The sequence below is a fragment of the Salvia hispanica genome, chromosome 4, assembly GCF_029641045.1.
Source record: "Salvia hispanica isolate PSC_SH4W2 chromosome 4, Shi_PSC_v1, whole genome shotgun sequence".
NCBI lineage: Eukaryota > Viridiplantae > Streptophyta > Magnoliopsida > Lamiales > Lamiaceae > Salvia > Salvia hispanica.
The window spans coordinates 49,742,941-49,756,321 of record NC_142695.1 but is presented as its reverse complement, the minus strand read 5'-3'; the positions used below and the strand labels follow the sequence as shown (position 1 = coordinate 49,756,321).

Below are 13,381 nucleotides of genomic sequence, written 5' to 3'. Positions count from 1 at the left end.
CTCTGTTTTACAAATAAATAATTTGATTAAACAGTTAATTTCTACCTACATAATCAATAATTGGATTGGAAAGAACAAAATTCACAAAGAAAACGATATAAAATTGCTACTCATTGTGGTGCAAAGCTCGAATGCATGCATTCTCAGTGGGGTGGTGGATGCTGCAACTTGAAAGACCAAATTTGATGGAATTGTCCGGCTCACATGGCTGGTGGTGGGGTCAATCTCGATGACCCCACGAGATCCTCCAGCGTATTTGTGTCTTCACCTTTCACAATCTACATATCAATAATGTCACTGAAAATGTAGCCATCGCTTTCTTGATAATGTATCTAAAATTTCTTGAGCCATCTACTCCAGTTCATAGATCAGGGGTTCTATCTCTTTATCTTGAGATTCCAACTCTTATCCATATTTTATTTATCTACTTATATCTTTTTAGTTATATCGAATGGTTAGATTTTGTGTTGTCTAAACGTAACTATCTTTGGATTGCATTTTGTATGGCGCCAGATTCAACTGCTTTTGCGGTATGGCCTACTTTAAAATATTCATTCCTCTTTTGTTCCGTTTCGAATGTTAAAACATTCCAAATACCAAATCTATAGTTTCACTTTCATCTATTTCTGTAAATAGCAAGTAAGTTGTGCATCAGCAACCAAAAGTTTTGATTCTGGTATTACTTTATACGTACGTAAATTGAATAAAAAAATTGTTGCATTTGACCACTTGATGATTGGCTCAAAGTGAGGGCCGCCGATTTCCTAAGCGAGCCATGTTGCAAACTTGCAACAAACAAAGCATGCAATCAATTTCCAGACTGCATCAACTTCTGCAAATCTTATCATCTTGTGGAAAGACGAAAGTAGACCTCATTCACTCCCTATAACTCAAACACACCTATTTTTGTACACATATAAAAATTAATTTTAAAAAATATTCTCATTCCTTCACTTTAGACTGCAATTGAATTCCCAAAATTATATGGGCTGATTATATTTTGATGAATCAGATGACATAAAAAAAGTGTGTAGGGATAATATTGTCTTTTGACACGGTTCCTTATTTGTGTTCCCAACGTACATAATGCAAGAGGTGGCGAATGGCGCGTCATCGTAATTCGATACATTCAAAGAATCAAAGAAGGAAGGAAGGAGAAGAAAGCAGGCATCTGCGTCACCTACTAGACCAGTGAAAACCTACAATCATAAAAAAATCTCCTCTCTTCCTCGAGCCTTACCCTCTGATCATTATTTCCACAATTCAATTAATGTCTGTGTTGCTCAAATCACAGAGAGGTATGAAATCGAACTGCGACATTAGATAATTGAAATTTGCTACACCCTAGAGCTTTACTGCGCCTTGTGTTTTATCTACACCTCTTTCTGAGTTTTTTCACGATGGTTGGTTGATGAAGGTTTTCAATGCAACCGCACGCAGTAAATTAACTTTCCCTATTTCTCTCTCTCTCTCGCGCGCGCGGTATTTGTTCTCAAGTTATGTTTTCGTACACTGATTTCTCCAAAACGAAGCTGTTGATATAGGTGAAGAGTGAAGACCCACTGAAACCACCGAATTCTTTATCTACGTGTGAATTTGTTTACTGTATGTGTTATTTTGTTCTGCTTTAAGGTCGGATTAGGTGATTCTGCTCTAAATATTACCCAATCAGCATTCTAGTATGTGAAAATGGAGATTTACTTGAAGCATTGTACCAATCTAGCTTCAAGAAAATACTAGTTTTAAGATTCTGAATGGAAGTTTCCATATAGAAAGGCATTGCGTATGATTATTACTGGCATAAACCCTGCAGTTTACATTCTATTAATTTGAGAAGATTTCATTTTCCCATCACCTTTCTTTTTCCCCTTATTTTCTGAAAGGATTAAAGAATTTAATTCCATCCATACACTGATAAGTTTTGCACAATGAAGCTATTATAAAATTATGGTTCATGAAGAATCAGAGCCATAGCCCAACCTTTTACAGAATGCTCAGTAGGATATAGCCTGTTCTTTTATAAGGCTCTCTACTACTTTACACTAGTAGGTTTTGATCACGAAGGGCAATCTAGACTTAAGAACATAATCTGCAATATTAAGAGTGTATGGTGTGTTTCGAGTATTTAATTACTTCACAACATCAAACGGTTTCTTGTGTTCACAATGACTAAATGGGTATAACTTGCAGGAACTAACCAACTAAGAAAAACTTGAGACTTCTAAAACAGCATGACTCGGGGCTCAACGGATGATGATGATGATTCATGCATCAGGCCTGTCAAAAGATGGTCCATCTTCTTCTATGGGGTGGGACATATGTTGAATGATGTAACATCTGCATGTTGGTTTACATATCTCTTAGTGTTTTTGACCGATATCGGACTTCCCCCAAGGTTTGAACATTGTTTATTACTCTCTGTTCTTCTCCTTTAATATATTACTAAACTAGAAGAATTGTGTTTCCTTTTATCCTTCCAGTGATGGCACATAAAACAAAGTAGTCATCTATAATGTCAACATGTATTGTTTGTTCTCAAAGTTGAAGTTTGGTATAGTTGTGATCTGTAACGAATGTTTCTGTCATGAATAAACTGAAATTATATTAACATTGGGTCTCAAAAGTAAATCCAGAGATTGCACCACTACATTCTCTGTAGAAGCAACCATATTTTTCAGCATATGATTTTAGAAAATGTTTTCTTCTCCTTTTCTTGTTCATTGGGTTGGGGAGGGAGGGCATGTTGGCTTTGATAGAGGAACAGTGACTTCTATATTTTATAGTAGTTAGGTTTGTTTTCGTTTTACTAGTAATTTTGATGATTTCTCATGTTTGAAATTTATGCCTTGGCTTTCTCTTTTAGTGATGCTGCTATGGTCATGCTCTCTGGTCAAATTGCTGATGGCTTCATGACCATATTTGCAGGTGAACTGGTATGTATAGAAGTTATTGTATAAGTTAAAATATGCTTTTATGCTTTGATACCACGTAATAAAGATATTACTACGTCTCGATCAACTTACGGAAGTGTCAGGTTTCTGTTCTGAAGTGTAACTCTATGGTAGTGTGAGAGAATTGGTTTGTTACTTGAGAGTAGAAAGGTGATATTTGGTTTTCTGTTTCTCATAGATAGACAGGTATGGGAGCTTCAAGATATGGCATGGCGCAGGATCTATTTTGGTTGCTGTTTCATTTTCTTCCGTCTTCGGTGGTTGCATGCCTTGCAAAATTATAGGTTCCTATTCGTCTACTGCACAAACCATCAGTTATAGCCTCTTTGCAGCAATTTTCAATGTTGGCTGGGCTGCCACTCAAGTTTCACACATGTAATTGAAGCCTTTTATCGTATTCCTAATAATTTGTTGTTCTTGTTGCTGTGATAGGATTAAATGCTGAAACCAATCACTTTCATTTACTAGTATATGTACTTCATATGGATCATTACGAATTAGGCTGTATGAGTGAAATTGTAATTTATGATTTTTGGCCCATGAGAGTTAAAGGGAATAAACTAGTACTCCAATGGAGTATTATTTAATGAAAACAAGTCAAATTATACTGATGGTTCTTCTCCTTACATATTTTTAGTCGATAATGCTGCAAGTCTGCTCTTGTTGTAGGTCCATGGTGAACTGCATCACCCTGAATTCAACAAGCCGGGTAGTTATGACCAGTTGCCGCAATGCCTTTACAATGGTACTAGTTCTACTATGCTTTCATCCATTATATTAGTACTCTCACCATCCGATTAAGCTTGGCACACTTCCATTATGGTTTTCCCATTTGTAACGGCCCAATCCCAATATGGGAAAAATTAGGGGTTTAGTTGGTGTGTCCATCTCACTTTATGCACCCTTCCTACTTTAAAGCACTCTAAATAAGTGGGTCCATCTCACTTTATCCCTTAATCAAGCATATTTCTTAAAAGTAGGGAGTCATGCTTAATGGGACAGAGGGAGTATATTGCGTGCGCATGAATTAACTTTTAGTACATGATTTATATTCTCTGATTTCCTTAACTTCACTTTTGGTAAAGGTTGCGAACCTTAGTCTATATGCTGTTGCTTTTGTGGTATTCAAGTTTGACACAAGACGGACCATTATTGAAGTTGAGCATCAGGTATTTAAACTAATAGTTTGTTTTCTTGTCGTTTTCTCTTGGGCTGCTTTCTCATTTCATTGTATCTTTTGTATGTTTTCAGTACCGCTGGATAGCTTATGCATCGATCTTCATTGGTTGCTGCTTTGTCGGTATATTTCATCTCGGAACTGCAGAGCCAAGGCAAGTAATATATGTTGGTTTTATAATGATGCTTAGAGAAAATTGTTTGGCTTCCTTTTTGTTAGTTAGTTTAATGTGTATTTTCTTATGTGATCCAATTAAGGGATTACTAGCTTGGAATTCTGGTGTTTGTATGCTCATAAGTGGCCAGTAAAGCATGCTCCAAATTGTTAATTTAGTAAGATGAAATTACATACTCATAGGCATTGTAGTGGAGTTTGTAAGAATGTAAGACATGATATACGAATTATGTTACGTCATTACCTGATTTTTTGATTTTTAGTTTTTCCCCTTTCCAGTACTCGATACAACCTTATGTCCCATGTATAAACATTATTATTGCAATCTGCTAGTTGATTTTTAATGTTAAGCATGCACTGCTGGCCTTGTTAAATTACAACAAGTTTCATGCCATTTCTTTCTATCACAAATTGAGACAACTTCCTCATCCTTTGAACAAAAACTACAAATGTGATTTTTACGGGCTTTACTTATGTAAACTTATATTCTATTTTGGATGCTACACCAAATATTGGGATCTTCAGAGGGCATGTTGTGAACTTCAGAAACTGCTGGGGTACAATCTTTTGAAATCTTATATGCTAACAGTAATAAATGATTTACTTATATAACAGTCCTAATCATGGCTTACCTTCCGCATGGCACTGCAGTTTTAAATGTTCAACAATAGGATTTAATGTCGGCCTAAATGAATAAATCTTTAAGCCTTGACTTGCAGTTAGTTATAGTTTGAAACTTGGGTCTTTTTAAGTAATTGGTGTACTAACCCAAACTAGTAGGAGTAGAACTTATGGGTGTGTGAGGAGTCAACTAAGAATCTGGTCGTGAACAAGTTGTTTGTTCCTGTGTGTCATCCTTTTTCTCCTTGATGAAAGAATCGAATCACTACATTATTCACATCCCCTTGTAAGAAATGTAGTTTTAACTTATCTATGAGGAAATGATAGGGAAGAAAGATATTTTCCATTCGGATTAGAAATATTTATAACTGGTTGAACATTATGCATTTCTTAATGAATACCAAAATTCAAGCTTATCATGCTAAAATTAGTGTGTTACACTTGCTCAAGTTGGATTCCGTTGGTGGCTTTGTGCAGATTAAAAAGAGAAGCTCATGAAAAAGGATATACCAGAATTTCTTGGACATACTGGTTTCGAAAGTTGTTATACCACCAAGTGGCACTTGTATATGTGCTAACAAGGCTAGTCACAAATGTATCCCAGGTTAGCATGCAACTGTCTTTGCTGTTTTGCTCAATTATCCCAGATAGTCTGAATCAATCAATTCACCTATATCTTTATTTGATACAGTAGGTTTTTTTCTTTGTAACTCAGGCATTTCTTGCTTTTTATGTCGTCAATGAGCTGAGGATGGACCAATCTGCCAAAGCCTTGGTACAATATTTTAGTGCTTTCTTATAACATAAATCTGTCAGATATTTGAGAAACATGCATATTTAATGTGTTGTAATCGTGTACAATATTTGTGCCCGTAGGTGCCTGCTGTCATCTATGTATGCAGCTTCGTCACATCAATCATCCTACAGGTTCACTTGAAACCAAATTACCTACAAACTTCTATCTCATTTTTTCACTTTAACATTTTTTCCACAATTGCTTGCTCTTTATATAGGAGATGGCCTGGAATAGTCATCGGTTGAAGGTTTCGTACTCTGCTGGGGGGCTTCTTTGGATGATTTCTGGCGTTGGCATCCTCTTTTTGCCAAGCAGCATGAAATATTTTATGTACCTTATATCAGTAGTGATTGGAGTGGCAAATGCCTTGATGATGGTAAGGAAAGTTTTCATTTGATAACTAAGTATTAAACAGTTATAATGTGGTTGCGTTCATATATATTTCCATGAATATGTCAGTTCTTTTTATGTGTATTTTTGGCACATTTCTTAGCAATGACCTTCATGGAATGACCAGGTGTCAGGGGTGAGCATGCAGAGCTTCCTAGTTGGTCGAGATCTCAATGGATGTGCCTTTGTTTATGGATCACTGAGCTTTCTGGACAAAATAATATGTGGAGTAGCATTATCTGTTCTTGAGTCGTATCAAAGTAAGTTTATTTCCGTGATACTCCTAATAATTTATAGTTTTACATGCCTATTTCGGTTACATCCTTTAAACTCAAACAAAAAAATTTCATTCAAGGCCATCTGCTTCTTTGAGCTAAGGTTCCTACATGTTGTGCAGGCTCGACTCCAGATGAAGTGCGGAACTGCAATCCTGTATTCTCTCTTTCGATTACCAGATACGGGCTTGGGCTTGTTCCAGCCATATCTGCACTGGTAGGTGTGCTAGTGACACTTAGCATGAAGCTTCCTGAGCCGACCTTAACACCCTTAATTGCTCCTCTACTGGAATAGCTCACAGATGTATACATTCTTAAAAGTCAATCACAGGTGTGTCACAGTTCATGAAATCAAAGTTGTATGATTGAACTAATAGCTCTTAGAATGTCAAATTCTAGTTCATGAACTGGCCTACGGCAGACAAATTTTGCTGCAGAAGGAAACATAGCTCCAAATGTCTAGTTTGACTTACCATGTACAAAGTTGTATCACTGAACAACTGATGCTTATACCTAAGGCATATCATTGGCTGTCAGAATCGTTGGTTTCGTGCCGCCAGTTCTTGATCTGATAGCGACTCAATTCGCTATACGTGGTGGATAATGTTTGGTATGCTTGTTTCTACTGACTTCTATTCGCACAGCCAGTGAGATTTTTTGTGGTACGTAGTGTGGCGGGATTGGTAGCTACAAGTATCTTGTTGAATTCCAAAGGAAACAATTTAGGGGCATTTGTGATCACAAATTTTACAAGGGTATTTTGAACCACATTTTTTTCAGAAAATATCTGAGTCTTTTTAGTTTTAGGGGACCATATTTCTGATCTGTTGAAATAGGAATATAAATATGTAAATGACAGTAAATAAAATAGCATCATTACAAGTAATGTACACTAAACTGGTGGTATCACTTTTGAAATACTGCTAGTAATTAATTCAAATCACAAAATGACATTTTTTTTAAAAAAAATTTGAATGCACCAATGCATTTTTTTTTCCCATAAAAGAATCACTTCTATTAATAAAAAAATAATTATTACTACTATTTTTTATTTATAACTTTTCAAATGATCGATTTTAATTCTAAAACTAATCAATTTTTTAATATATTAATTTTGCATAAAGTATTACTTACAATACATGACGAAACAGAACACACCTAATTTTTTTTCTTATCATATCTTTCAATCTCGGAATATTTGAGATACAAGCGTGGAAAAGAAAGATTATAAAGAAGTAGGAGCATTTAAATGGTTAACCAATTATCGATTAACCGGTACGCGAACCGCTGGTAAGCGGACCATTAAGCAATAATTAACTATTTCGGGTATAAGTTCGATTACATAAGAGGATCATGGTGTTTCCGGCCAAACTAACTGAATTCACTTATAAATCCGTTTGATTATAAATGCATTTCTAAATTGTACTCAACACTCTCTTTCATTCTCAAGTGGATATTAATCTAAGATTAATTTTTGCATTGTAGTTCATGTAGGCATTAAAAAATGCGTCAATAACTTTTACTGTATTTGATAACTAAATAGAAAATTTTAATTTATCTATTGCTTGCATTCTGTAGAGCATGGAAAAGCCTCATAATCAGAAAACTCGGTATTTTACATCAATTCATTAGTATTCACTACACATAATTAATGTAAAAAAAGATAAATCCACACTTCACCTAGACAGTTACTCAACAGACAACAATCTCTTTAATTAAGAACAAAGAAGACCAAATTTAATAAAGAAAGACTTCGGTGGTTTAATTTGAACTAATTGGTGGTCAATTTTTTTTCAAATTGAATAACGTATCTTTTTTTTGGAGGAAAAAAAGTTCAAATATGGAAAAGTAAACATCCAAATAAAGCCATTTATCAAAATCAAAATTCAAAACATAAAAATTTCAAAATGAATAAATAAATGGATTAAAAATCGAGCATTTTTAAAGTATAATTTTCCTTCCTCGGTTTCCACCATCTTCATCCGCGCGCACTCTTCGCGAGTCCTCGTGCTCCTCCTCTTCTACTTCTTTCTCTCTCTAGATTCACTGAATCCTGTATTTCTTTCTCCTATCACTTTTTCACTTCCCTAAATTTTGCCCTAGGGTGGAGTCATATCTTCCCGAGGCGCCTAGTTTTGGTGGCGGGGAGGCCGCGGGGTGGATCTGAAACTGGAAGGAGGAAGAAGCAAGATGAGCGCGGATCTGGTGGCGGAGAGCACACATGGGAATCTGGACGAGCAGATTGCTCAGCTCAACCAGTGCAAGCCTTTAGCAGAGCCCGAGGTTTTCTTCATTTATTTCTTATTTTCCGAGACCCTTGTTGATTTTCTGTTTAGATTAGCTTAAGCCTGGAATTTATGGATCTGATAGATTTGTACCGATTGGTGAATTCGACAAGTTTAGAGGTGTATGGGGATACTTATTCTTTATATTTCTTAAATTTGATAACTTTAGTGTAGGGTTTCTTGGGAATGACTAGATTGAGGTTGTGAGCTTTCTATTGAGTGATTTTTTTACCGTAACTGGTAGAGTGTGAGGAGCCTTGCTACTTGCTAGAGACTCTGTAGTTGAGGTGAGGTCCGAAAAGAGTGTGGGAGGTAGTTAGAACATCCGACTGAAGCTTTATTTAAGCAGTTTGCCTGATACTTAGAAACTAATAGTAACTGCTACTCCAGTTGGTAACTGATAAGTTACTCTACTCCCCTTCAGTTTGAACTATCGGCACCTCTTTTTGCTGAGGCAAGAACTAACTGCACCTCCTTTGGCGATGTAAAAGTTGGCCACTTCGTAATGTATAGATGCTTGTGATGTTTCAGATTTGATGAGCATCTAATAAATGATCTTTCTTGCCACTCCTCTGAGTGGTCAACCTTGCTAGCTTTGTCAACTCATTTGCAGTTTAATTTAAAATTTGTGGCGTGGTTCTCAATATTGCTGATGGTTTGACCTGTTGTATGATCTCTCCTTTATGTATGTCGAATGTTCTGTTTTATTCTTGGAATCTTTTTCAGCAAATTATCTTGGAGATGAAATGGATTTTGTTGGTTGAGTGTTGGTTATATGCTGAATGTAGGTTAGGGCCTTATGTGAGAAGGCTAAGGAGATACTGATGGAGGAGAGTAATGTTCAGGTATTAAGTTTTTCTCTAGTTGTTGAGTTTAGTTTAGCCCTGATTAGCAATTTAACATGCATTTACCGTACATATACATTTTTAGATATATTATGGGTTCCCCTACTCTCTAAACTGTTTTACTTTGGAAAAATACAGTTTCTTATTTTGTCTCACTATTTTCTTACATTTGATATCTTAGTATAAGTGGGATAGTTAATGATACTTGATCTCTGCCCTTCAGTGAGGTGGCTCAATCCTTTTATCTGGGTAATTTGAGGATATATATGAAAACTTAATAATTGGAGATGCTATATTGCTTTCTTTGTCGCTGCAGCCAGTGAAAAGCCCCGTGACAATTTGTGGTGATATTCACGGTCAATTTCATGATCTTGCTGAACTATTCCGCATTGGAGGGAAGGTATTACTTTGGCCATGATAGTTTGCTATCTTCTAAGTTTCTTCAACTTTCAGTTAAAATGTATTGGCTAATGTTCGACTAGTTTCTCATATTAATTTCATTTTTTTCATATGGACAGTGTCCAGACACAAATTATCTATTCATGGGAGATTATGTTGATCGTGGATACTATTCGGTGGAGACTGTCACTGTAAGAACAAGTCCTATTAATGCTATTTTGGAATGATTTCTATATTGCTTACAGCTTATATTATTCACGTGGGATGAATTATATTGATAGCTTTGATCGTGGGCATTAATAAGGGGGAATTATAACTATAAGAACGAGCCCAATGACTCTGATTTTGGAATTATCTTGATATTATCTGTGAATTTTAGGTGATAGGTGTTCGATATTTTGTAGGAGATTTGTGTCTTACAACTTGTGTTATACACTCTTTCCCCCCTTCTCTTTGACGTGTCTTCCGATAACACCGTTCATGCTCTTGTGTGGTGCAGCTTCGAATGCTTTACCAAACATCTTTTAGAGGTGCTTATAGTCTTATTTTCTGCAGCTATTAGTGGCTCTGAAAGTGCGCTATCCTCAACGTATCACTATACTCAGAGGAAATCATGAAAGTAGACAGGTATTGATTAGTTTTTGGCCATTCCTGTTCCTTTTTAATATATTTAGTTATTTACAGTACTTGGAACCTGTTTCCTTTTTTACAAATTTGTTTATATTGTTGGCAATTGAATGTAAACCTCATTTATGCTATAAAATTTATGTGTTTCAGTCACTGCTATGTGCATTTTAATCTGTTAAACATTATATTATTTTCTGATTGTATGTGCAGCTGATTTTGAATGGTGTATGAGTTTTGTTTGTGCTGCAGCTAACTTTTAACAGTTATTTTTGGGGTAAATTGTGATTGTACTGAAAAAATTTAGAAGATGATGTTCTGTGTAGCATTAGGACTACTAGCATTTGTTAAAGCAAAATTTTGATCCAGTCTTATACTTTGAGATTGCTGACAGCCTGACCTCTCTGTTGGAGCTAATGCTACAGATCCAGGATTTGTTGTTTCCTGGGTGTGTTGTGTTACTATAGTTAGCTGTTTGTATGAGGACTTCTTTATTTGGTCCCATGGATTTGCGTGTTCAATTTATTGACTCTTTTGTACATTTCTTTATCTTCTTTCTCATCTGAGGAACTTTAAATCTTTATTTTTCTGTTCAACTATTCAGGAGAACTATTGTTGTTTTATTTACTTGCCCATTGCTGTAATTGCTATCCTTAAAGTAATATGTTTGTCTACTATTGCCTTACTATTTATTTTTTCTCCTCCGTGCAGATCACTCAAGTATATGGTTTTTATGATGAATGTTTGCGCAAGTGAGTTTCTTTTGTTACCCTTTTTCATCTATTCCCAAGTTGTTTCAGTAATGTTTAATCATAACTTAAATTTTCTTTCTTGAGAAACATATGGCAAGGCTTAAAATAATAAGGCTCACTTAGTGTTACTGTTGAGTTAAACTTTCCTTACCAAAGACCACAATATGATTCTTTAATAGATTTAGGTGGTATGATTTATGATTTTCATAATTTTGTTATGTTACTTTATTACTTAGGATTCTTGTCTGTAATCAATATCTGCATATAAAATATTGCATATGCAAACAGAAGGTATGCTAGAGCAAGTGAATTTTTAGTAGTTACTGAGGACTTCAGTTAAGAAATTCATATTAACATATATTGGTCAAGTAGAAGCATTAGTGACTCCAGTTTTCTGTAAATTATCTCTGTCCATGTATTGTCTCGCAAGGATGTATTCGAGTATCTGTGATACGGCAAGGATGCTTTACTGATATGCACATGTTCTTCACATCCTACATAAATACTGATGCCTTTAAATTATCTCTTTTGTTATAGGTATGGAAATGCTAATGTTTGGAAGACATTCACCGATCTGTTTGATTATTTTCCCCTGACCGCATTGGTTCGTAGATCCTCTCTTCCATATATTGTTATTTCAAAGTTTCTCATTGACATGTATGCTATCAGAGGTGTAAACAGTTTCTTTGGAGTCTTATTTCTTACTGACCCTACACAGATGTTTATTAAGGACTGAATTGTACAGGCTTGCAATTGTAGTTTATAGGTTCAGTTTCCTGTTTCTTACATTGGACTTGATTGTTTTAGGTGTATGGTTTATTGTGCGTGCTATTAAATTAAATCTGAGATAAGTCATCTTTGTGCAGGTTGAATCCGAAATATTTTGTCTCCATGGTGGTTTATCCCCGTCAGTTGAGACCCTTGACAATATAAGAAACTTTGATCGTGTTCAAGAAGTTCCACATGAAGGTCCTATGTGTGATCTTTTGTGGTCTGATCCCGATGATCGTTGTGGTTGGGGTATATCTCCCCGTGGTGCTGGATACACTTTTGGGCAGGTATTCTTCTTCCTGATAATGGTTCTAGTTTTATTCTTCCACGAGGACTTTGACTTACTAATTAATTCTTCAATTATGCCTACTTCTTCCCCAGGACATATCAGAGCAGTTCAACCACAGCAACAGCTTAAAACTAATTGCCAGAGCTCATCAACTGGTTATGGAAGGATATAACTGGGCCCATGTAAATATTCAAATTCATATTAGACCCTTTTTCTTTCTATATTACCATGAGTTGTGGATTTTCATTGTTGATTTTGCTTTGTCTGCAGGAACAAAAGGTTGTCACTATATTTAGTGCACCAAATTATTGTTATCGCTGTGGAAATATGGCATCCATTTTGGAAGTTGATGATTGCAGGGAGCATACATTTATCCAGGTTTTGCCTCTATTCTCATGCAGTCTGTTCGTTTTCAGCCAAAAGAAAAACACAAGAATAGGTTTCCAAATTGGCTCATGTAGCAGTTAGTTGACGATGTTCCTTGAACTTTATCTCTATAGTTTGAGCCAGCTCCAAGGAGAGGAGAACCTGATGTCACTCGGAGGACCCCCGACTATTTCTTGTAGCTCTGATACTTGTAAACACGTCTTCCGGCTATATGATGTGTCAGTTTGGGGTGCTTGCATGGTTGTTACCTGAGAGATTTGAGGTTCAAGTAATTCACCTATTTGAAGTTGGTGCAAGTGGGAAGATGCATGCAAGATGAGAGGGTCCTAGTCTTGCAAGTTATATTCTAACCTTTCTTAGGATCCAGAGGTGTGGAAGTTGGAATAGGGGATGCTTCTGTGTATCATGTTCTATAATTTTTTTGATGTGATGTTCCCCATTTCTACTCTTAATTATCTTTTGTTTTTATATTCATCTTTGAATCACTGCCATTTGGAGGATAGGTGTGTTGTTGGAATTATTGCACAATCTGTCAATTTAATCCTTTTCATTTTGTTGGTTGCAAATCTTCATGCTATTGAAATCTTGATATGTACTGTCTGGTTTAATCCTGTACTTCATTTACTTTTTCTCTCTCTCTCTCTC

The 13,381-nt window shown here is 35.8% G+C and overlaps 2 protein-coding genes and 1 long non-coding RNA gene across 5 annotated transcripts; 2 read left to right on the top strand and 1 right to left on the bottom strand.

Moving 5' to 3' along the window:
* Positions 1–711: 711 nt before the first annotated feature.
* Positions 712–6,967, top strand: LOC125196819 (uncharacterized). 3 transcript variants are annotated; one of them, XM_089057619.1, is made up of 13 exons: positions 712–865; positions 2,191–2,395; positions 2,864–2,933; positions 3,130–3,326; positions 3,621–3,696; positions 4,037–4,120; positions 4,203–4,282; positions 5,401–5,527; positions 5,639–5,698; positions 5,800–5,850; positions 5,937–6,095; positions 6,237–6,369; positions 6,507–6,967. In XM_089057619.1, the coding sequence occupies exons 2-13, from the start codon at positions 2,232–2,234 to the stop codon at positions 6,677–6,679; spliced, it is 1,374 nt and encodes a 457-aa protein (XP_088913745.1). In that variant the 5' UTR covers positions 712–865; positions 2,191–2,231; the 3' UTR covers positions 6,680–6,967. The 3 variants fall into 3 exon arrangements, with proteins under 3 accessions (XP_088913745.1, XP_047951409.2, XP_047951411.2); XM_048095452.2 differs by lacking the exon at positions 712–865 and adding an exon at positions 960–1,298; XM_048095454.2 differs by lacking the exon at positions 712–865 and adding an exon at positions 1,308–1,439.
* LOC148929372 (uncharacterized) lies at positions 6,360–7,096 on the bottom strand. The gene is made up of 2 exons (XR_016129047.1): positions 6,858–7,096; positions 6,360–6,697 (listed from the first exon to the last, which is right to left on the bottom strand). It is a non-coding gene; the product is annotated as an uncharacterized LOC148929372 (long non-coding RNA).
* Positions 7,097–8,315: 1,219 nt separating this feature from the next.
* Positions 8,316–13,302, top strand: LOC125193523 (serine/threonine-protein phosphatase PP2A-2 catalytic subunit-like). The gene is made up of 11 exons (XM_048091340.2): positions 8,316–8,667; positions 9,458–9,514; positions 9,831–9,914; positions 10,033–10,104; positions 10,469–10,540; positions 11,249–11,289; positions 11,827–11,893; positions 12,156–12,347; positions 12,442–12,531; positions 12,620–12,727; positions 12,850–13,302. The coding sequence occupies exons 1-11, from the start codon at positions 8,575–8,577 to the stop codon at positions 12,913–12,915; spliced, it is 942 nt and encodes a 313-aa protein (XP_047947297.1). The 5' UTR covers positions 8,316–8,574; the 3' UTR covers positions 12,916–13,302.
* The last annotated feature ends 79 nt before the right edge of the window (positions 13,303–13,381 follow it).